The sequence below is a fragment of the Brachypodium distachyon genome, chromosome 4 (assembly GCF_000005505.3).
Source record: "Brachypodium distachyon strain Bd21 chromosome 4, Brachypodium_distachyon_v3.0, whole genome shotgun sequence".
In the NCBI taxonomy this organism is placed as follows: Eukaryota; Viridiplantae; Streptophyta; class Magnoliopsida; order Poales; family Poaceae; genus Brachypodium; species Brachypodium distachyon.
In genome coordinates, this window is record NC_016134.3 from 38542817 (window position 1) to 38564381 (window position 21565).

The 21565-nt window shown below is 43.5% G+C and overlaps 1 protein-coding gene and 1 pseudogene across 14 annotated transcripts; both read right to left on the reverse strand.

Annotated features, from left to right (window-relative positions):
* Positions 1 to 11856: 11856 nt before the first annotated feature.
* LOC112269057 lies at positions 11857 to 12004 on the reverse strand (annotated as a pseudogene).
* Positions 12005 to 16237: 4233 nt separating this feature from the next.
* On the reverse strand, positions 16238 to 19054 carry LOC104584692. 14 transcript variants are annotated; one of them, XM_024454865.1, is made up of 7 exons: positions 18680 to 19054; positions 18251 to 18575; positions 17913 to 17977; positions 17743 to 17829; positions 17035 to 17109; positions 16715 to 16823; positions 16238 to 16567 (listed from the first exon to the last, which is right to left on the reverse strand). In XM_024454865.1, exons 2-6 carry the CDS (start codon positions 18309 to 18311, stop codon positions 16716 to 16718), a joined length of 396 nt encoding a protein of 131 aa, XP_024310633.1. In that variant the 5' UTR covers positions 18312 to 18575; positions 18680 to 19054; the 3' UTR covers positions 16238 to 16567; position 16715. The 14 variants fall into 14 exon arrangements, 7 of the variants coding, with proteins under 7 accessions (XP_024310633.1, XP_024310632.1, XP_024310631.1 ...); XM_024454864.1 differs by having other exon boundaries at positions 16238 to 16582; XM_024454863.1 differs by having other exon boundaries at positions 16687 to 16823.
* Between the last annotated feature and the right edge of the window lie 2511 nt (positions 19055 to 21565).

Here is a 21565-nt window from a genome sequence, read left to right on the forward strand (position 1 = left end):
TTACTAACTGTGCCATATGTAGTCAGTCATTTCTGTGTTGGACCACTCTGCCGTAGTATGTAGCATGTCCAATCACAGTGGTCTCTATTCTCTTTGTCAACAAGAGAGTCGGTTCTTTAGAAGTTAGAACCCTTTTGCATGAGCAACATTTGACATCGAAAGCAAAAAAAAGAAGGAAATCATTGACGAAGGGAATAAAATATCTTGTGCAAAATTTGCAGCGGTCCAAGGAACTAATGAAAAACATTTGACATTCCCTGCAAAAAAAGAAAAAAAGGAAAAGAAAAGCATTTGACATGTAGTAGACTCCGATACTCTGGAGCCTTAGCGGAGCGGTGGTATTTCCAGGAAGTGTACCAACTAGGCAACTACCAAGCAAGTCAGTCTCCTATCCGGCCGACGAAATAGCTTACACTTGCATAAGCCGATCAGTGCATATTGTCATTCATCCAGACGGTTCATAGTGCGAGAACAAAGTAAATGAGATTCAGAAAAGAAGAAGGAAAAAAGGTGTCGACAATAGCAGCTAAGAAAAGTTGACGCGCGCGATTTGGGCCGGATGTGGCCGCGTCTCGTCGACCCAGTCCGGTGTTAAGAATTGGGAGTAAAGGAGATCGAGACAAAGCAAATGATTCAAGTGTGTATTCTTTATTGATGATCATTGTATATAAAAGATTACAATGGGTGCCATCAAAAGGTGTCTATTAGAAGAGATGCCACCAAAAGATGACAGTTACATATTTGAGAGAAAGGAAAGGGACGTGTCCCTTAAGTATGGATTCCTACATATTTAACATGTGCTAAATATAATTCTAACACTCCCCCTAATCTATGCTTGTCCTCGCGATCATCTTGAATAAAGATTCCTCCAAAAACCTCATGGGAAAAATATGAGAAAAATGGTGTATGATATGTTGCTAAAACTCATTTAAAACCCAGTGGGAAAATAAGGAGAAAATGTTACAACATATAATGGTTATTGTTTCCATGATAACTCATATGAGAAAAACCTTGAATAAAGGAAAAACCCCATGAGTTTAGAGAACAATATTTATGTCTTGTATATTTCCCTCAAAAACCCCGGTGGAAAAAATTAAGAAATATGACATCGGTATGCCTTGTATACTTCCTTTAAAAACCCCAATGGGGAAAATAGGATGTATGAAATATGGTCTTGTGTTGATATTACCTCATTAAAAACCTTGATGAGAACCGTAAAGTAAACTCATAAAGGGAAAAGGAGTGAAATATAATGTTTGAATAGGTTATAACTCAGGAAGATACTCCCCCTGAGGTTCGTGAGGATAAAACATTCTGGGGGCAATATGAATAGTGATATTGCTCTTTATATAACCTGTTTGCATCCATGCAACACCAGCAGCATTATCTTTGTAGATGATGGTTAGTGATTCAATGAAATCAATACCACATAATTTATATGTGATTTATCATTCTGTGAAGACATGCACACATATGCGTGATGTCCGTGGTAATTCCAGAATGATTGGTGGATGTAGCCACTAGAGTGAATGAAGTTTTTAAAACTTTCTTAGGATGGCTATCCCACCATGTAGGAACACGAAGCATATTTTGATCTAACTTTGTGGGATCTAATAACTAGTTAGAGTCAGTTTATCCGATGATATTGGAGTTATGATATCTCTTGTCCATCTTCTCATGATTTAAATGGATCTTTCTCTACGTCTAGAGATGGAACAACCATGAGAGATTCGATGGATAAGATTTGTTTATGTTAAAAATTTCCAACAATTTCTGGATATAGGTAGCTCGGTGTACCATAATACTTGAGATAAGGTGTTCGAGTTTTAAACCCAAGTAAATTTGGTTTTACCCGGATCCTTCATTTCAAATTCCATCTTTACTTGATTGTATGTTTCATCAAACTTCTTGATGTATACACTTGGACAATTTTCATTGTTTGAGTAGTCCTTCAGTGGAGGAAACTCATTTAGTCGGTTGTACCAATTTGCCCGACTATGTTAATAAGCCATGTAATGACTTATTAAGGTTTTACACTATACATGTTGCGCCTTTCATGTGTATTCGGAAATTGGGATTCCTTGAGGAACCTGTATGTCCAAATCAAGTGACTCATAAAGATATTTTGTCACCACGTATATCAACTGCATAAATAGACGATTGAAAACTGCCATTGAAATATGTTATCGGAAAATGATTCCACGCAGATATGGATGCGTCAATTTCTGATATAACGTAAACCTCTCAGTAGTACGCGAGAAATTCGCTGCTTTCAATAAGGTGTATGTTCCCACGGAATATTATTCAATGCCATTTAGCATTTTACCGTTATTGAAAGTCTGTAGTACCTTGTGATCTCAAATATAAATCTAAGATAATCATCTTTCAAATTTGCAAAATCCAATATTTATTAAGCCAATTGAGCATTTAAACATCTTGGGCTTAATATAAGCATATAATATTGTCGTTGTACCAACATTCATGTTGTACGAATTGCTAAAAGCAAATATATTTGAACATGAAAACATTTACATTCATACGTATTCTGGAATTTAGAACTCAACAGAACAATGCATGGAGATGTAAATAAAAATAGAAATAAACTTGATAGCCAAAACATGATAAGTATTGTGTATACAATACTGTTAGTTGGACTTGTTTGCAAACTAGTAAGCCTAAGGACCTACAGAAAAAGAAGGGATGTTGGTGGAATTATAATGAAGTATGAGGACTAAATCAAATATTGTCAAGAATTCTCCATCCATCCCGTCAGTTGGGGATTCACCCCGAAACCACTGCCGCCGCCGGATCGTGGTGGAGGCGAGGGGCAGGGACTGTGGCCGAAGGGCGAGCGCCGCCTCCGCTCCACCGCTTAGCCCCGCCGCTTAGGGCAGAGGCAGTTGGACGGCGTCATTGGAGTATTGTTGTGCGGCCTGGAGGGCCGTTCGTTGCCGTAATACGTCGTCTCCATGTTGGGGGCGAAGGCTTCCCGCTGCGTCGCCGGAGACGCTGGAGGCAGATAGCAAAGCACTGCCGTTCATGTCGACAGAGGAGAAAAGGAGGAGGAAGTCGTTGCGTGGGGAGGCGTGAGGTCGCCGCCATGCCGCCACCGATTGAGATCGTCGCTGTGCTGCTGGTTTGATTGCTTCGCATGCCTGAGGGCCGCTTCTTCTCTTCCTCCAATATCTCCGTTCTTCTGGTTCGTTTCTTAATCTTCTTCTCTTCTTGATTTGATACAGTTTGCTTGTATCAGGTATATGGGTAAAACCAAATCAATCAATTAGGGACTAGTATGGAAAGACAATCAGAAGGGTAGGCCTGATTAGGGGAATCGATCCAAGTGTGTAAATCGATTTTGTTTTCCTGTACAGCATATGTATCCGCATGCTATGATTGATTATTCCAGATCGATTTCTTCGTTTTTCTTCTATGTGATGTTTGATGGATTGCTCCTGATCTATCTTCTCTGAATTTGATTGGGAATGCATAAAATCAAACCGTGATGAATCAATTCGTGGATTAATTTATCAATAGCATAGAAAAAAAATTGACAGAAGGATTAGATGAATCGATCGTGTGGATCGATTTCCGTTTCTTTTAAAATCATGTGTGCGCGGATCGATCTCTTTCGATATCTTCTTCGCCTGATTGATTCAGAGATCGGTTACTTATGATCCATCTTCTCTGTAAAAGCATGTTTGCGCATGATCTACGCATGATCGATCTCAGATCAATTTCTTCTGCGCCGCCTGCCATGTCCATAGGCCTTCCGTGACCCTACTATTTCTTGTTAGGCCAATTCATCTCTACGGAGAGCAACATGCGTGATAACATGTTAAGAATTGGGAGTAAAGGAGATCGAGACAAAACAAATGATTCAAGTGTGTGTTCTTTATTGATGATCATTTTATATAAAGGATTCAAGGGATGCCACCAAAAGATGTCTATTGGAAAAGATGTCACCAAAGGATGACAGTTACATATTTAAGAGAAAGAGAAGTAACGTGTCTCTTAAACATGAATTCCTGCATATTTAACTATTTAACATGTGCTAAATATAATTCTAACACGGGGAAGGAACGAGCGTGCGCAGGCAGGACCCCTTCCTGCATGCCGGATACGGAGACGCCGTCACCGTGACCCAGCCCGTTGGTCCGCGAAACGAACAAGAGACGGACGAGACTTCGTGCGTAATGATTGAGAGATGGATCGTAGGTTCCTTCGTGCGTTTTTTTTTTCATTTTTGGAAATTCACCTTCGTGCGATTAGCTAAGCTAGCTGCTCCGGTGTACACTTTTCTTTCCTCCATGGAGCCATGGGGCAATGAGCAGGATAGCTTCGTAAGTGCATGGAAAGTTGACCTCTGTCGGGTTAGGTTGATACAAAGTCCTTGGCCAGTTTGTGCTCACATTGCAATGCATGTACGATCTTCCCATCCTGGCTAGGTCGTACAAGATGGTACCTATATAGAATGATAGAAAAGAAAACGACGGGGATTGATGATCTAAAAATAATAATACGACGAGGATTTGATTATGGTTAGATAGGTTATCATCGATGACAAATGTGTCCACTATTAGACCAAATCTGCAAATGCCAGTTTCATGGAAAACGAGAAACGGTACACAAAAGTCGACCGCACGTAGAGCGCGAGACGAAGAAAATGACATTAGTTGCTGCCCGTCGAACGTATATCGTACGTATGCCGTACGCAGCATGACTCTCGCATGTGTACGTTTGACCTGGTGTTGCCGAGATAATTACTTATGGTCATAATTTGGTGAGCTCGTGACTCCATCTGCTTTGAAAATGTTAGGGACATAATTAACCCCTTTTTTTAGGAGAAATCGTCGGGCGAGAAGACAACCATGCATGCATGACGCGAGTAACTTGGAATTGGGAACACTACTGTCGTAATGTCAGATCTATCTAATACTACCAAGATCTATTTGGTCGACCAAGCCAATAATTAAACTTGTTTGAGCGAATTACCTCACCTCTATTTTAGTCATGATTTGTGAATTAGACCAACTAGGAAACTGCCCAGTACTCCTTCCAAGGCAAACAAGGAAACTTTTGCGCAGTGTTCTCCTTTGAGGAACCCTGCCAGGCAGGAGTACTCTGATATGCCTTTGTTATAACCATGCCCAGTGTCGTTAACGGACCATCATACGAGGAGGACGGTACCATCTCGATCAGCACCATACACATAGATGTGTATTTCTTAATTACTATCTTTGTTCCTAAATATAAGTCTCGCAAAAAAAAAGTTCGTAAATATAAGATGTTCTATCTTTATTTTAAGTCAAACTTTGATAAGTTTATAGAAAAATCTACCAACATATACAAACTTCAAATTACTTCTGTTAGTTCCGTCATAAATATATATCTTTATACTCTCTCAATTCCACAAAACAACTCATATAATTTTCACATTTATTTCACAATATAGCTCGTTTTTCTCTTGGATACTACACCTGGCCAATAACTGTTCTCGTCCATTTAATTTTAAACCAATAAGAATGGCTAGCCACTGTAGACGAGAGATGTTTTGATCCAAGTGCACATATTTATATCAGGTGTTTTGTGGAATAGAAAGAGTAATATACTTATTGATATTGTAGATGATAGTGTATTTTTATACAAATTTACTCAAACTTTAAGAGTTTGACTTAGGACTCAACTATAACTTCTTATAATTAGGAATAGAAGGAGTGGCTCCCAATGTATTTCTAGAGTAAAAATGTGATATAAAAAGATGACCCTAGGGTGCGACCAATTTGCCAATGCATTTGAAAAGAACTCATGGTGTTTGCCCTTCTATGCTAGATATAACAAGTATTCCCTCCGTTGCATAATTTTTGTCGAAATATTACATGTATCTAGATACTTTTTAGGAATAGATACATCCATTTTTAAGCAAATTTAAGACAATAATTATGAAACGGAGAAAATACTATTGATAAATATATATCTCGCGACCAAAAAGTATTTATTTGGAGGCAACTGCGCGCACGTACATCTCTTGTCTGTTCGCATATGCAATCATCATACAATAGTGCGGTATTATGTACGTATGAACTAGCTAGAACACGTCAGTCCAAATTCACATCAAATCAGTGTAATTATGTAAATCCAGGAGGAAATGGTAGGCCAGCAGCCCAGCACGTACAGCTTAGTTGAGTCCACAATTATTTCGACCACCGACGAACAGTACGTAGAATTGATATGCACTGATGCACATATGTTTCACATTCTCTCTTGCCATTGTACTCCTAATCTCCGACGCTGCAGTTGTTGTGAGATCATTGTCTCTCTACTCTATCAGCATTTATGCGTGCATGCAAGGACAAAACGGACCGCCATTTTACACGGTGTCAAACTAAAGAATTTCGCGTCAAGTCGCGGCTGCGTGTGTTTGCGTACGCGCAAACATAACATGAGAATTTTAGCTATTTCCCGTCACACTTTGTCCGAAACTACTCCAGAAACGTCCGAATAAATCCAAGAATGTGACTAGAGCAAGTGACACCTGACACGATGTCAGTTTTTGTCATTATCCTTCTCGAACGAATTTTTTTTTGTCATGCATGACCCCTGAGTTTCTTTTTTTCTTTTTCGAACCGGACATGATACCTAAGTTTGGCCTACCTTTCCTTTGGCAGAAACTTTGTGTCCTATTTCCTCTGTCACATATTAAATGACATAAAGTTGTCTCAATATGGATGTATCTATATATTTAATACGGGACGAAGGGACCATGTTGCAGGTCAAATTTGTCCTATATAATCGTCAATCCCTATCATTGATATATAGCGACGAACTTGCAGGGTTCTCACGGTGGAAGATTTGAAATTGACAAAAGGAGAGCAACTGACAAAAGGAATCTCCTCGCTTGAGTTATTATTAATTCTACTGCCTTAGCTGGCTAGCTGAGTCAAAGATAGAATTGGAGGCGCGTTCTTCGCTCTCGCTCGATTTGGCTCGGCCGGCCGGTGTGTGTGTGTTTGATTCACAATTGGTTCATGTTTCACGTGTTTTGAGTAAACGAAGAACGTAGCTGGCCAGTTAGCTAGATCGCGAGATCACGAGACTGTTCATACATAGGAAGTCAAATGTTAATCATTTAGCCATGCATCAACTAAATCCACTCATGACACCCGCAGAGAGAGCTAATTAAGTCCGCGTGCGTACATGTGGATCTTTTTTTTCTTGAAAATGAGGAAAATCATCGGTCTTTGCATGCATCGATGCACACAGCCAACGTGGATCCATGTTGCAGAAAAACTCTATATAGATGTATGTCGTGTAGATTATCAGAAACAAGGCTGCTGGTTGGTCCTAAGGGGGAGCAGCAGTCGATGTTAGCTATTCTTTGTTGTTTGAACCAATTGATCGACGTTTACGAGTTCCATTTTAACGTTTTTAGTGGCACACTTGGCATGGGGCGGATGATAATTTCCCCCCATGAACTTAGAGCACTAGTCAGAACTAGTACTATTCGGTGGAAAACCCTAGCCTGCTTCCCGGATCACTCTCAGGCGACTCCAAAAGCCTCCGCCACCGCCACCAAAAAAGCTCTCTCCTAGCGCTCTTCCTCCCCTCACCATCACTGGAGGAGGCCGCCACGTGCGGTGGACGGTAGTGGCAAGGTATTCCCCTTCATTTTTCTAGCTATTAGCCTCCGTTTCCTTCTTCCGTCCTAGGCGAAACTCTTCTGGTCATCGATGTAGCGCGGGCTGCTAGTGTAAAATTGGGAAGCGTATCTCCTCCCATAGGAGGCCGCGTGGTATTTATTGATCTCAGGCTGAAAACCCTGGCCGGGGGATTTACATCTGGTTAGTTACAACAGCTAGGTTAAGGGATTCGTCCTTATCTACAGACGATCCTTAATTACAACTCGGTTACAACTAAACCTCAACAATTACAAGATCTTCTTGTTTAACATTCCCCCTCAATGTCAACATAGCCAGATAGGTTGAGATTGTGTATAAACTTTTTCATCAATCCTACCGGCAGCGCCTTGGTGAATCCATCTGCAAGCTGATCTCCTGAAGGGATAAAATGAATTTCCAAAGCCTTCTGTGCAACCCTTTCTCGCACAAAGTGGAAATCGATTTCTATGTGTTTTGTTCTGGCATGAAACACTGGGTTTGCTGATTAGTATGTGGCTCCCAAGTTATCACACCATAAACATGGAACTCTCGACCGAGGAATGCACAATTCCTTTAATATAGACTGCACCCAGATAATTTCTGCAGTCACATTTGCAAGAGCTTTGTATTCTGCTTTTGTACTTGATCTAGAGACAGTAGCTTGCTTTCTGGCACTCCATGAAACCAGGTTTCCTCCTAGGAATACTGCAAACCCACATGTAGACTTTCTGTCATCAGTGCATCCGGCCCAATCTGCATCAGAGAAGCCGCTCACCAGCATAGAGGATGATCTCTTGAAAGTCAGTCCGAGACTCATTGTTCCCTTGACATAACGCAAAATCCGTTTTACCGTTGTCCAGTGGTCAGTGGTTGGCGCATGAAGATATTGACATACCTTGTTAACAGAGAAGGCAATGTCGGGCCGGGTGAGAGTTAGGTACTGCAGAGCACCTACTATGCTTCGATACCTCGTTGCATCATCATTACTGAGAGGTTCACCATTAAACGCTGACAGCTTCTCCGTGGATGATAGGGGAGTTGGACATGGCTTGCATATCATCATGTTTGTCCGAGCCAATAAATCTGCCGCATATTTTTTCTTGGGTGAGTAGTAGATCACCATGATTCCCCCTTACTTCGATACCCAAGAAATAATGCAGGGCGCCAAGATTTTTAAGAGCAAATTCACTGCGGAGATCCTTAAGCAAAGCGGCAACAGCATCCTCAGATGAGCTAGTGACAATTATATCATCAATATATATGAGTAAGAATATGGTGACACTAGCCCGCTGAAAAATAAAGAGGGAGGTATCTGACTTGGAGGGAGTAAAACCAACCCGAATGAGTTGGGTGCTGAGCTGAGAATACCAGGCGCGAGGGGCTTGTTTCAAGCCATAGAGAGCTTTGTCAAGTTTGCAAACATACCCAGGCTTGCTCTTGTCTTCATACCCGGGTGGTTGCTTGAGATAGACCTCCTCTTCCAAAACACCATGAAGAAACGCGTTCTTGGCCATAGAGAGCTTGAGCTGAGAATACCAGGCACGAGGGCCTTGTTTCAAGCCATAGAGAGCTTTGTCAAGTTTGCAAACATACCCAGGCTTGCTCTTGTCTTCATACCCGGGTGGTTGCTTGAGATAGACCTCCTCTTCCAGAACACCATGAAGAAACGCGTTCTTGGCATCCCATTGACGAAGGCACCATCCTCTAGATACAGCAATGGAAAGTACAATGCGAATAGTAGCAGCCTTGACCACAGGACTGAACGTGTCCTCGTAATCAATGTCGTAGCGTTGTTTAAAACCTTTGGCAACAATTCTAGCTTTATAGCGATCAATGGAGCCATCTGAATTTTTCTTGACACGATAGACCCATTTGCAGTCAATGGTATTCATACCTTGTGGAGGGGACACAAGGTGCCATGTTTGATTGCGCATGAGAGCAGAATATTCTTCATCCATGGCATTTTTCCAGTGTGGATCTGCCAGGGCAGAGGCCAGATCTCCTGGCTCTTTGGTCGTGCAAGATAATCCATATCGAATTAGACCCAGAAATAATTTCTTAGGCTGGATAATACCATGTGGAAGTCTTGTTCAGCGATGAGTAGGTGCAGCAGGGACTTTAGGTTGGTGGAGCACAGAAGATCCGGGTGGTGATGTGGGAGCCGAGGTCGATCCTGTCGGCTCAGGTGAAGGACTGCCGCCCACGTTGGCGTCGGCTGCGGCGGGAAGCTCAGCACGTGGTTGTTCGTCATTGGTGCGGAGGGGCGGGTCGGTGGAGCCGGCAGAGGAGCCACCCGAGGACGCACGATCCGAGGGAGATTGCGGCTCCCGATTCGAGGTAGATGATGGCAGGTTGTTGGCGGGAGAATCGCGCTTGGGAGCTGTGCCCACACCAGAATTGCTTGGGGAATCCTCCTATGTGTTATCTGCCACACCATGTTCTTCCAAAAAAATGTGAGGAGAATCAGGATAATTAAAATGATCATTAGCATGTTGGTTAGCACCATGAGTCCCCAGATTTCCTAAATGTGGAGGCAAAAGGAGGATTTCTTGTCGAAGTTTGGCGCCGGCATTTTCACGGAGAGAGGCAAAGGGAAACACAACCTCATCGAATATGACATCAAGCGAGATATATACTCTTCCGGAAGATATATCAAGACATTTAAATCATTTGTGCCATGCACTATAGCCCAAAAAGGCACGTTGCTTGGATCTGAACTCCAATTTTCTAGAGTTGTAGGGACGTAGGTGTGGCCAACACGCACATCCGAACACCCTGAAAGAGTTGTATTCAGGAGTGCGATGAAACAATTTGTTTAGTGGAGTATCATAACCAAGTGTTCTAGTAGGCATGCGGTTTATTAGAAAAGTGGCTGCTAGTAAGGCTTCATCCCAGTATTTTAGAGGCATGGAGGCTTGGGCTAGCAATGCTAATCCGGTCTCGACAATATGTCGGTGTTTACGTTCAGCAGAGCTGTTCTGCTGATGCGTGTGTGGGCAGGAAACATGATGCTCAATGCCAATTTTCTGAAAGAATTCATTCAACTTGTGATATTCTCCTCCCCAATCGGTTTGCATGCAAAGAATTTTTTGATCAAATTGACGTTCAACAAGTGCTTTGAAGTTCATGAAAACAGAGAACACATCTGATTTTCTCTTAAGAAGATAGATCCACGAAAATTTGCTGAAATCATCAATGAAGCTTACATAGTATGTAAAGTTTCCAACAGAACATGGTGCTAGTCCCCAGACATCAGAGAAAACTAGTTCTAAAGGAAACGTAGACACACTAGTAGATATGGGATAGGGTAACTGGTGACTCTTAGCTCTCTGGCATGAATCACAAACAGACTCAACCGAAGACTCACTAGAGTAAGCCAACTCATTATTTTTAAGCACTCGTTGAACTATATCATAGGAGGGATCACCTAATCGATGATGCCATCTTGCGGGAGATGGCTTGGAAACTCCAAAAGCTAGATTGGTTTGTGGAAGGCTATGTCGTGGCAATGGCAGGAACAGATAGAGACCTCCTCGGCTTCTACCGCGATGAATTATTGTCTTCGTGGCCTGATCGTTAACCAAGAAAAATGTGAGGTGAAGTTCGGCAAAAGCATCATTGTCATGGATAAAATGATTTAGTGAAATCAGAGTTTTGGAGGCATTGGGAACATGAAGAATGTTTTTCAAGTGGAGATCTATATGGGGAGTAGGAATAACAGTGCTACCAACATGGCTAATGGTCATACCTGCCCCGCTTGCTGTGTGCACTTTGTCGTTGCCGTGATACTTGTCCCTCACGATTAGCTTGTCGAGCTCACCGGTGATGTGGTCGGTTGCTCCGCTGTCCATGTACCAGTTCGAGTCAACACCACAATTGGTTGTTGCCGAGCCAGCCGTCTTGCTGTAGGGGACGAAGTTTTCTTCAAAACGGTGCCAACAATCTAGCACCATGTGGCCGTACTTCTCGCACAGCTGGCACTGAGGACGATCTCGTGATCCACGACCTCCTCCTCCTTGGCGTTGATTTCCGCCAGGTTGGCCGCGGCCACGGCCTCCATTGCCGTTACCACGGCCATCTCGCCCGCCACGGCCACGTTGATTGTAGCTGCCGCCGCCACCGCGTCCACCTCGCGTTGCAGCATTGGCGGAGGAGTGAAAGTTGTTGATGCCGTTGACGCCTTGGAACATCTCCATCCTTGCGTCGAAGCTCACCATCTGCGAGTAAAGATCACTCACGGAAACCTTACCATTACGACTAAGGTCAGTAGTAACAGAGGTAACCAAAGGGGTGTACTCGATGTCAAGTCATGCAAGCAGGTATGCCACCATGTCGTCATCGTCAAGGTTCTTGCCAGCGGAAGCCAATTCATCTCCGTAGGCCTTAATCTCGCTGAAGTACTCAGCAGCAGTCATCAAACCTTTCTTCAGGTTCGCCATCGTCGTGCGGATATTGACTGCCCGCGCCTTGGACTGCGAGGAGAACATGTCCTTGAGAGCTTTCCAGACCTGACGAGAAGTGGTCATGGAAGCGACTTGCGGGAGCACCTCCTTTGAGATGGAATTCAGAAGATATCCCAGAACCTGCTGATCTTGCGCCATCCATAGCGCGTAGGCAAGATTGGGGACCTTCTCGGTCAGGTCTCCCTTCTGAATCTCGAGCTTCTCTGGTGGCGTGGGAGTGGTGCTGTCGAGGTAGCCAAACAACATCGCCCCGCGGACTGGAGGAAGAGCTTGTGCTTTCCATAGCACATAGTTCTCACGCGTCAATTTCTCAGAGACCTGCTGGTTGAGACTCGAAGAGGAAGAAGAGCTAGATGCCATCGGGATTGTGGGAAGAGGATGGCTCTGATATCATGTAAAATTAGGAAGCGTATCTCCTCCCGTAGGAGGCCTCGTGGTATTTATTGATCTCAGGCTGAAAACCCTAGCCTGGGGATTTACATCTGGTTAGTTACAACAACTAGGTTAAGGGATTCGTCCTTATCTACAGACGATCCTTGATTACAACTCGGTTACAACTAAACCTCAACAACTACAAGATCTTCTTGTTTAACAGCTAGTGCAGGGAGCGGCGTTGTGGATGGCAAGCCGGCGATGGTGCGGACTGCGACGGGCTGCAGAGATCTCTTCCCTTAATGCTGCAGGCGGCACCGCCCATTCGTTGTGGCGTAAGCAAATCACGGACCTGCGTTTACGCATCTGCCAATTCCGGCATCTCAATAAATCCGGCGGCCTCTGCCTCTACCTCTGACTGCGGCAGCGGCACCCTCTCTGCTAGATCCGGCCCGTTGCTTCTTGGCACGACCGTATTTGGGTGCGGGGTCTCCCTGTCTGCCGCGTCGGCCCGATGCAGCTTGGGCCAACCGCCCGTGACCCCATCGCAGTCCGCCCTCCTCAACATTGCCAACACTAGTGCCCCCATGCAAAAGCCTGTCGAGCTCGTGCGAAGGACCAGAGGTAAATCCTATGCTTGGGCGTTTCTGATGGATGCCTTCGTGCAGTTCCTTCACACACAGGTGTCGGCCACTTGCCATCCTTTACTATGTTGGCTGTGTCCTTTGACCCTGGTCTACCACTGCTCGATCCAACTACTTTCATTTGTCTTGTTGTCTTGCTTCCCATATTAGATGAATTAGATGCTCTTACTGGAATATGCAGACAAATCCGGGGCATGTGTGCCGGCAAGGCGGCGACGCCCCTATGGGTGCCGCTGACCTCCTTGGGGGGAGTTGTCCTGAATTCTCGGAGCGCATGGATGAGTTATTTGGGGAAACCCTTGATCTTGCTTCCAGATCGGTAGCAGTGGGGTGCTCATGTGTCATGTCCTTGTTGAAGGCGTTGTTCTTATGCTCATTTTCTTTCGTTGGGGTTGCAGTCCAAGTCTCTCCCCCCCCCCCCTCCCCCTCTCCTTGGTTTGCTGCTCCAAAGATCCCACCATCTGCTGCTTGGTTGCCTTTGTTATCTTCGACTCGTTTTTGTGTAGTGCCCTTATTTTACACTCTCCACATGGCTAAATCCTCCATGTTGGTAGACATAAGTTCATCAGTGGCACTCTTTTAGATCACTCACCCTTTCATCGCTCCTCCCCACATCCCATGGGTTTCACACCCTTCCGGTGGAGAAGTTGGGTTTCTTCTTGTGCGTGATTCAAGAGCGGGAGTCTTCTCTTGTCTTCTGTGCTTTTTCCAATTCCCCCAGGATTCTATCGTCCTTTCGGTGACAAGTATTCGAGGGCATGAGTCTAATGATGGTGCAAGTCCTAGTTGGTGATAGCTTGTGGTTTTATATGGCTAGTACTTTGGTGTATGCAAATGCTATATTGCTGGATCTTTTGGAGCCATCGGCTTGTGGCGTGACTATCCTCCTCCTATGTAACTCTTGTTCTTTGAAGTAATATATTGAGGTGGAGAATTCTCTCGATCGGTCGCCTCCTAGGCCATTCAATTTGACATAAGTTGTGACCCTATGATGTATGATTCTTTCATGCATCTGTCACCAACGAAAAAGTTGTCCTCGCTACTCAACCCGCCACCCAATGAAACCATGGCCGGTCAGGTACTGGCCGCCTACACTTCTTCTGCCTTAGTGGGTACTGTGTAGGGCTTTGTCAAGACTTACGATTTTTTCAAATTATTTGGTATTTCCTTGAACGATGTAATAAAATGCATTTTTAATGTACATTTTTGAACGGATGTGCGAATTGTGCGAAATATTAATCATGTATGAATTGTGTATATGGATTGTACGCGTGGGTATGAAATGTGTATGTGCTTTCTTGGTGGCTGTGTTTGCTCGGAGTCTATGCAGTTGGGCTGCATGCTGCCTACAGCAATTGTCTACCATTGGAGGACATGTAGCGAGGGTCCGTTAGTGTAGATGGCCTAGTTACGCCACCAAATTAGGAAAGTGCGTAGTAAATCATGTCCATATGAAATGCGATGATAAGGAGGGATACGGTGTGAGATTTGAGGTTTGGAAAGTGCATAGAAAAAATTGTTGGATCCAAATTTTATAAAGCCTTCTTTGAAAATCCGAGTCATTTTTGGAAATGCATAAATAATAATTGAAGGCATTTTTAAGAAAGCCTTAGCTGTATGTTTGGAGGCTTTTTTCCAAATTGCGTGAAATGACATTTCCCTTCCCAAAAATCCTTGTCATTTTGTAAAAAGCCTTCATATTTTTTTAAGGCATTTTGTCAACCATTTGAGTCTTTTTTAAAAGCCTCCTAATATGGACCGTGGTGTAGTGGACAGTCCTGCAAGGTGCATGCATGCAAAAATGTTCGTACGGGAAGCGTGCAGATGGATGGAGCTGTCCATGCACTTGAATTGATGAAACACACGCAGCTGATTGATGGCAAGTGTGCCGGCCCGATCGCCATTCTCTGGATTGTAGTAACGTGTCAAACGACGGCTAAGTCGATTGCAACCCGTGCATGCATGAGCTGGTCGACCACGATCAAACCTGAGCACCACCAACTCTTGCTTAATTAGTGTGATATTATCAGTCGTATGTAAGAGATGTCACACGGAATATTTTATGAGACGAGGGAAAGATAAGAAAGAGAGAATATGGCTGACAGTATACATAAATATGTTACTGAGCAAATTTCACAGAACCACAGTGTTCGGGTCGATCTTCTCATGGAGCCCTTCTTTTTTTTGCTAATTTGACCGAAAACCAGTCTTACCGTCCATGTGTACTAATGAGCCACCAAAGTAACGAGTTAAAGCCGTTTGACAGTTTACAGTCAGTCAATCCGTACCAATGAGCAATTAGTTTCTCGATGATCCTGGTTTTTGCGATATAAAATAATAATAGTACCTCAGTCCTAAAAACAGGATGTTCTAACTTTGTCCAAAATCAAACTTGTTAAAACGTATGAAATATTTGAAGTAACATGTACAATATCAAATAAGTATACTACAAATATATATAACATGACGAATAACTATTACCGTTGATAGATTTTTCTATGAAATAGTTTGGTTAAACTTTCAAAAGTTTGAATTAGAAGCTAGAACATCATACATTTAGGTTTGGAGAGAGCGGTAAGTACTTTTATGAATCTAACTATGACATGTACTAATTCTGTTTCCTAATTCTGTTTGCAAATTCGCGCTATTTGACTTCCTGGTGCAGAATATTATTCTGCACCCCAGTCAGTTGAGGCTTCAACTCCAGTCAGACCTCGGTCGCTAGCCCACACGACCAAAAAGAAAATTTCGCATGTGACGTAAGAAACTTACAACCGACTGGTTGAGCGCACGTCTCACGCGCCAATGCGGTTACTTTGCATGTGACATAATAATATTACTTTGCGGTCTGCCGCTGACTAAGTTTGCAACGCAAAGCAGAATTATTCTGCATGCGACATAAGAAAAGTACGTTGCATGCGTCCGTTGTAATAATATTATGTTGCATGCGTCCGTCGTAGTTGGCCAGGCATCAGATGTTGTGAGATTATGTTGCATTAGGCGTAACGCTTCCTATTTTTTAACGAGCACAATACAGAATATTATACTGGACCAGCAATGCATTAATTCATATTGCGCCAGAGCTTTTAGGCAATCATTGAAGTGAAAACAAAACACCCATATGAATTCTCAGTGCCAATAAAATCAAATTCCAGGTCAACGTGAGTATTCTATGTGCCAACGTAAAATACAAATTTCATGTCAATGTGAGAATTCTATGTGCCAACAGAAAATACAAATTTTCCATACAGAAGGAGGACAATTAACAGTTAACCATACACTACTCACTTGCTGCCATCTAATATGATGCCACTGGCCCTTCGGTTCTCGTAAGGATCTGCGAAAGCAAACAGAGCTAGATCGGCAGTTTGATCTTCGATGCTCCTTTATTTTTATTTCAAATGGCCACCACATGGTACCACCACCATCAGATCTGTTAGTTCAGCAACTTGCATATACAGAGAATAAGCATAGGACAATAAGCTAAACCTCTTCAACAATGGAATAGAAGAATTATCTAAGCACTGGAGCTCCACAAACATAGACTTTTACCAAGAGGTAAGAATTATTGTCATCGTACATTAGGCCAGGTAGTAAGAAGTAAATAGATCTGAACTCCATGGCCTCATCACCATCATGATCTTGGCAAGCAGGGTACACTCCATCTTCCAAATGACAGAAGTTGCATTCTGAAATTAAATTAAGTAAAAGAAGAAATTGAGCTAACTAAGTTTCTTACATGATCAAACCATATCTGAAATTAAATTAAGTAAAAGAAGAAATTGATGTCATGTTGTTTTGTGATTGAGTGTCTGTTGAAACAACAAGACATTAGGTTTTGGATTATATCATCATGATGTTCGGCAATCATAAAAGGCTAAAATATTCAATCAAACTCACTTCTGATAATCTAGTGGATTTTGAATCTTGAACCATGCATACAGAAAGTACTGTTGTCCAACCTCCTAACCTGCACTGTGTGGCACAAGGAAAAGAGTAAATAAAGGTGGAATACAAGTAAACAAGTTCTCACCAGATCAAAAGTTCTAGTTTTATTATCCTTAGAATGTCGTCAACGTAAAATCACAACAGAGTAATCTCAGCTCTCAGCTGTCTGTTTTGACACACATCCACAGAGAAAAAGGTCAAAGTCCAATTTTTCCAAATAAATCAGTACAGATTGTAATTTTGGAACACAAAATAAATCATAGTTGTAAGCCAGCAAGCACCTTATTTAAGCTAAACCTGGTTATGTCCAACCATATGAAAACAATTATTCAATTAGCAATAAATCAATACCCAAATTATATATGTATGCAATCAAAGACTTATGGTGCACAAAATGAAATCTCTTAGAGGACAAAATAGGGAGGAACTCAAAAGAAAACTAAGGAATCACATGCTGACAATCGGAAAAAAGGGCAAGACGACACAAATAAATTAGGAGTTGAAGTGGGCATTAGATAGGATAAGCGGATAACATGATCTGAAAAGCAAAATAGAGCCTGGAAGAAGGAAAACTTAGATTAGCCTACAGCACACATTAAAGTAGCATCAAGAATACCTTCTGCAAACAGCTTATAGCACACTAAAGGAAACCAAGTGCACCTTTTTACTGTAACCTCCTTCCCTAGCCTTCTTTGTCCGCACAAATACTTGACGTGCTAAACCATCTGTAGCAAATCTTTGTAGTTCCTGAAAGAGACAAGGTTTGCATTGAGACGATATTGCAAATTCTAATTACCCAGCAAAGTTCCATGGTTTCTACAAGGAGTTACCCTGCCCTTCATCAGGTTGATCCGAGTGGTCTTGATCAACAATGCCAAATCTAGAATGAGAATTACTGAAATAAAGAATCCAGGAGGAGAAAATGAAGTGCCTGTAGTTCATCTCAGCTGTAAAACCATCAAACGACTGGAATTTGACAAAGATTCCCAAGAAACCATAAAATTCCCAAGAAACGGCAGACCAAAATTCCACTGCAGCAACGGCAGACCAAAATTCCCAAGAAACCATAAAATTTTCAGAACAAATAACAAAAATCACAGCAAGAATTTTGACAAATATGCCACAATATAGAGCCAACAGCCCTGACGAATCCAGCAAGAAGACTCACGAAGTGCTGATGTATCTCTTGTTTTCCTCACGGCTGCACCTGGTTTGCCAGCGATCACCATGCTGCGGCGGCTAATTCCACACGATCTGGCGAGCTGCTAACGAGGGGCATAACACAACAGTGGGGAGCCGGCCGACGAGCTAGGGCTGGGCTGAGCGGCGGACTCGGCACCGAGGTCGCCGATTACCACGACGCGAGTCTGTGGGCCGGCGACTGCATCGACCTCAGCCTCCACCGTTGTTCTTCTTCCAACTCCAGCCTCCTCCCCGCCGCTCACGCCCTCGAGCTTGGATCGCCTCGCCTCTCTCGCCTCACCACCTATGACCTGAAACAAAATCGGAGCATGCCCTGTCAGATCCAACCAAATCGAAATTAAAAGTAAAATCCAACCAAATCGGAGCATGCCCTGCCCGGCAAGGCGCCGCTCACCCGCCGACCACGATAGCTACCGCTCACCGAGGCCGCCCGCCAGTCGCCGCCGGCCGCAGCGGCGGGGTCGCGGAAGAGGTGGAGGCATTGGAGGAGGAGGCCTTGCGCTCGCCGAGCTTGCTGTCGAGCTTGTCGAGCTTCTCCTCGCTCAGGCCCCTGTCGTCGTCGTCAAGGCAGCCACCCCAACCGCAACCGCCGGCGCAGCCTAGGCGCGAGCCGGCCCGCCGCGTAGCCCGTCGCCGCACCGCGTCTGCTCTCGCGCGTCGCTAACCGTTCCTTCCCCAGCCGCCTAGGATTGCCGTAGTTTGCCACCCTAAGCAAGCACGCACGATTTGGGGGTTGGGTTTTTTTCGTGGGGAGGTGAGTTCAAGAGAGAAACGGTCTAATTTTTTTTAAATAATACGAATTTTTTAATCATTTTCGAAAATAATACGCGTTTTTGAAAAATCTCAAAAATAATACGGCCTCGGGCTGGGCGAGGCCGATTGGGCCCAGTCGGCCTGGCCCATGCCGAGTAGGCCCAGTCGGCCTCGGCTAGGCCGGCTGCCGAGCGCACGGGGCCCACTCGAGCCAGTCGGCCTGGCCCAGGCCGACTGAGCCCAGTCGGCTTCGCCCAGGCCGACTGGCCACTCGGCCTCGCCGTGGCCGACAGGCCTCACCTAGGCCGGGGAATCTCCTTTTCTCTTTTTTCTTTTTCTCTTTTTTCTTTCCTTTCCTCACTTCCCATCGCGCGAGCCCAGTCCACCGAGCCCTCTTCTTCTTCCTGCTGGCTGCACCTTCTGTTCTTCTTCTTCTCCTCTTCTTCTTCCTCAAAAATGCCCCCAAATTCTTGCCAAAATGAGTGAGTTTTGATCCTGTTTAACCAACAAAACTGCATCCCCTTGCTATTTAGCACCCAATGACACCTTGATCTAATCTTTTCGTTGAACATTTTGAGCTAATTTCGTGTTGCTAAGTTGGGGCAATGGTGGTGGTTTGGAGGAGTTTGGAGGTGGTGGCGGTGCTCATCCGGTGACTGTGAGGCTGCTCGAGGCTGGGGTTCACACGCTTCAAGGGTAAATCCTAATCTCTCACGTATTTATCCTATAATGTATATGTTTATGAAGATACGTGTGTATGTATATATAGAAGTATGTTATAGCGTTTGGTAGTGCTCATTATTTTGGACAACTGTTAATGTCGTACTGCTTAGTATTTGATGCGTCTAAATATTATGGCCGGTAGTAATATATTTTGATAGAATAGATTTTTTTTGATGCCGTACTGCTTAGTATTTGACGCGTATTAATATTTTTAATATGCCGTACTGCTTAGTATTTGACGCGTATTAATATTTTTAATATGCCGTACTGCTTAGTATTTGACGCGTTCTAATATTTTTTATATGCCGTACTGCTTAGTATTTGACGCGTGTTAATATTTTTTATATGCCGTACTGCTTAGTATTTGACGCGTCTAAACATTTTTTATATGCCGTACTGCTTAGTATTTGAAGCGTATTAATATTTTTAATATGCCGTACCGCTTAGTATTTGACGGTCTTAATATTTTTTATATGCCATACTGCTTAGTATTTGACGCGTCTAAACATTTTTTATATGCCGTATTGTTTAGTATTTGTCGCGTATTAATATTTTTAATATGCCGTACTGCTTAGTATTTGACGGTCTTAATATTTTTTATATGCCGTACTGCTTAGTATTTGACGGTCTTAATATTTTTTATATGCCGTACTGCTTAGTATTTGACGTGTCTAAACATTTTTTATATGCCGTATTATTTAGTATTTGTCACGCATTAATATTTTTAATATGTCGTACTGCTTAGTATTTGACGGTCTTAATATTTTTATATCCCGTACTGCTTAGTATTTGACGCGTCTAAACATTTTTTTAGGCATCAGAGGTGTCCGGTGTAGTGAAGTTTGTTTTTACTACGGTTTCGGTACTATCTTAACAACCGAGCACGGAGCTGATCTGAGTCAGTTTAAGTATGTGGAGTTGGATCTAACAAACCCTCAAACATGGACGTTTAGTCAGCTGCAGGAATGGTTGGCAGGATGTTTAGCGGTCAATCCTGAAACATACACAGTACTTGTGCAAACATTGTGGACCAAATCAAGTTCGAATATTTTCTAGGTTTTGAGGTCGATAGACCGGACATCAAAGTGGGTGCGCTGGTTAGAAAGTTGCGAGAAAAGGGGAACTACACCTGTCGCCTTAATCCAGGTTGTCGCTCATGAGACCAATCCAGCTGAAGGCGAGGGTGAATCAAGTTATGACTTGTCCAATGCAAACTCTGTGTCGAATGCTGGAGGTGGTGGTTATGAATCAGGCCAGAGCTCCGGGGCAGTAGGAGAGGATGAGTACACTGGCGAGGCAGATGCGGACGAAGAAGATGGTCACTTGCAGAACGAGATGGAGGATGAAGATACAGATGGTCGTAGTTCTTATGACGATGAGTCTCATGAGTCGGACGAAGAGGAGGTGCCGATTCCTGCATCATGGAATCAGCACTTCTCTTCAGCTATGACCGTGAACGATGGGCATGACTCTGCATGGCAATATCATCAGAACAACATTGCGAAGGGTGCCAGATTTCGTGACAAGAAACATTTGCAGGATGCCATAGTTGCTTGGGCAATGTCCATGCAAAGGGTTTTGAAAACAACAGTCTCTTCACAAAAATATCTGACAATGGAGTGCGAACAAATAGATTGTCCCGGGAGAGTGCATGGCTATGTTCCTAAGTATGACACAGATTGGGTTGTGAGTGACTTGGTGTTGCACACATGTGTCATTCCCAGTATCCCTCAAGACCATCGTAACCTCTCGTCGACGCTTCTTGCTCAGTTGCTTTACACGGAGATAGTGGAGAGCAAAGCAA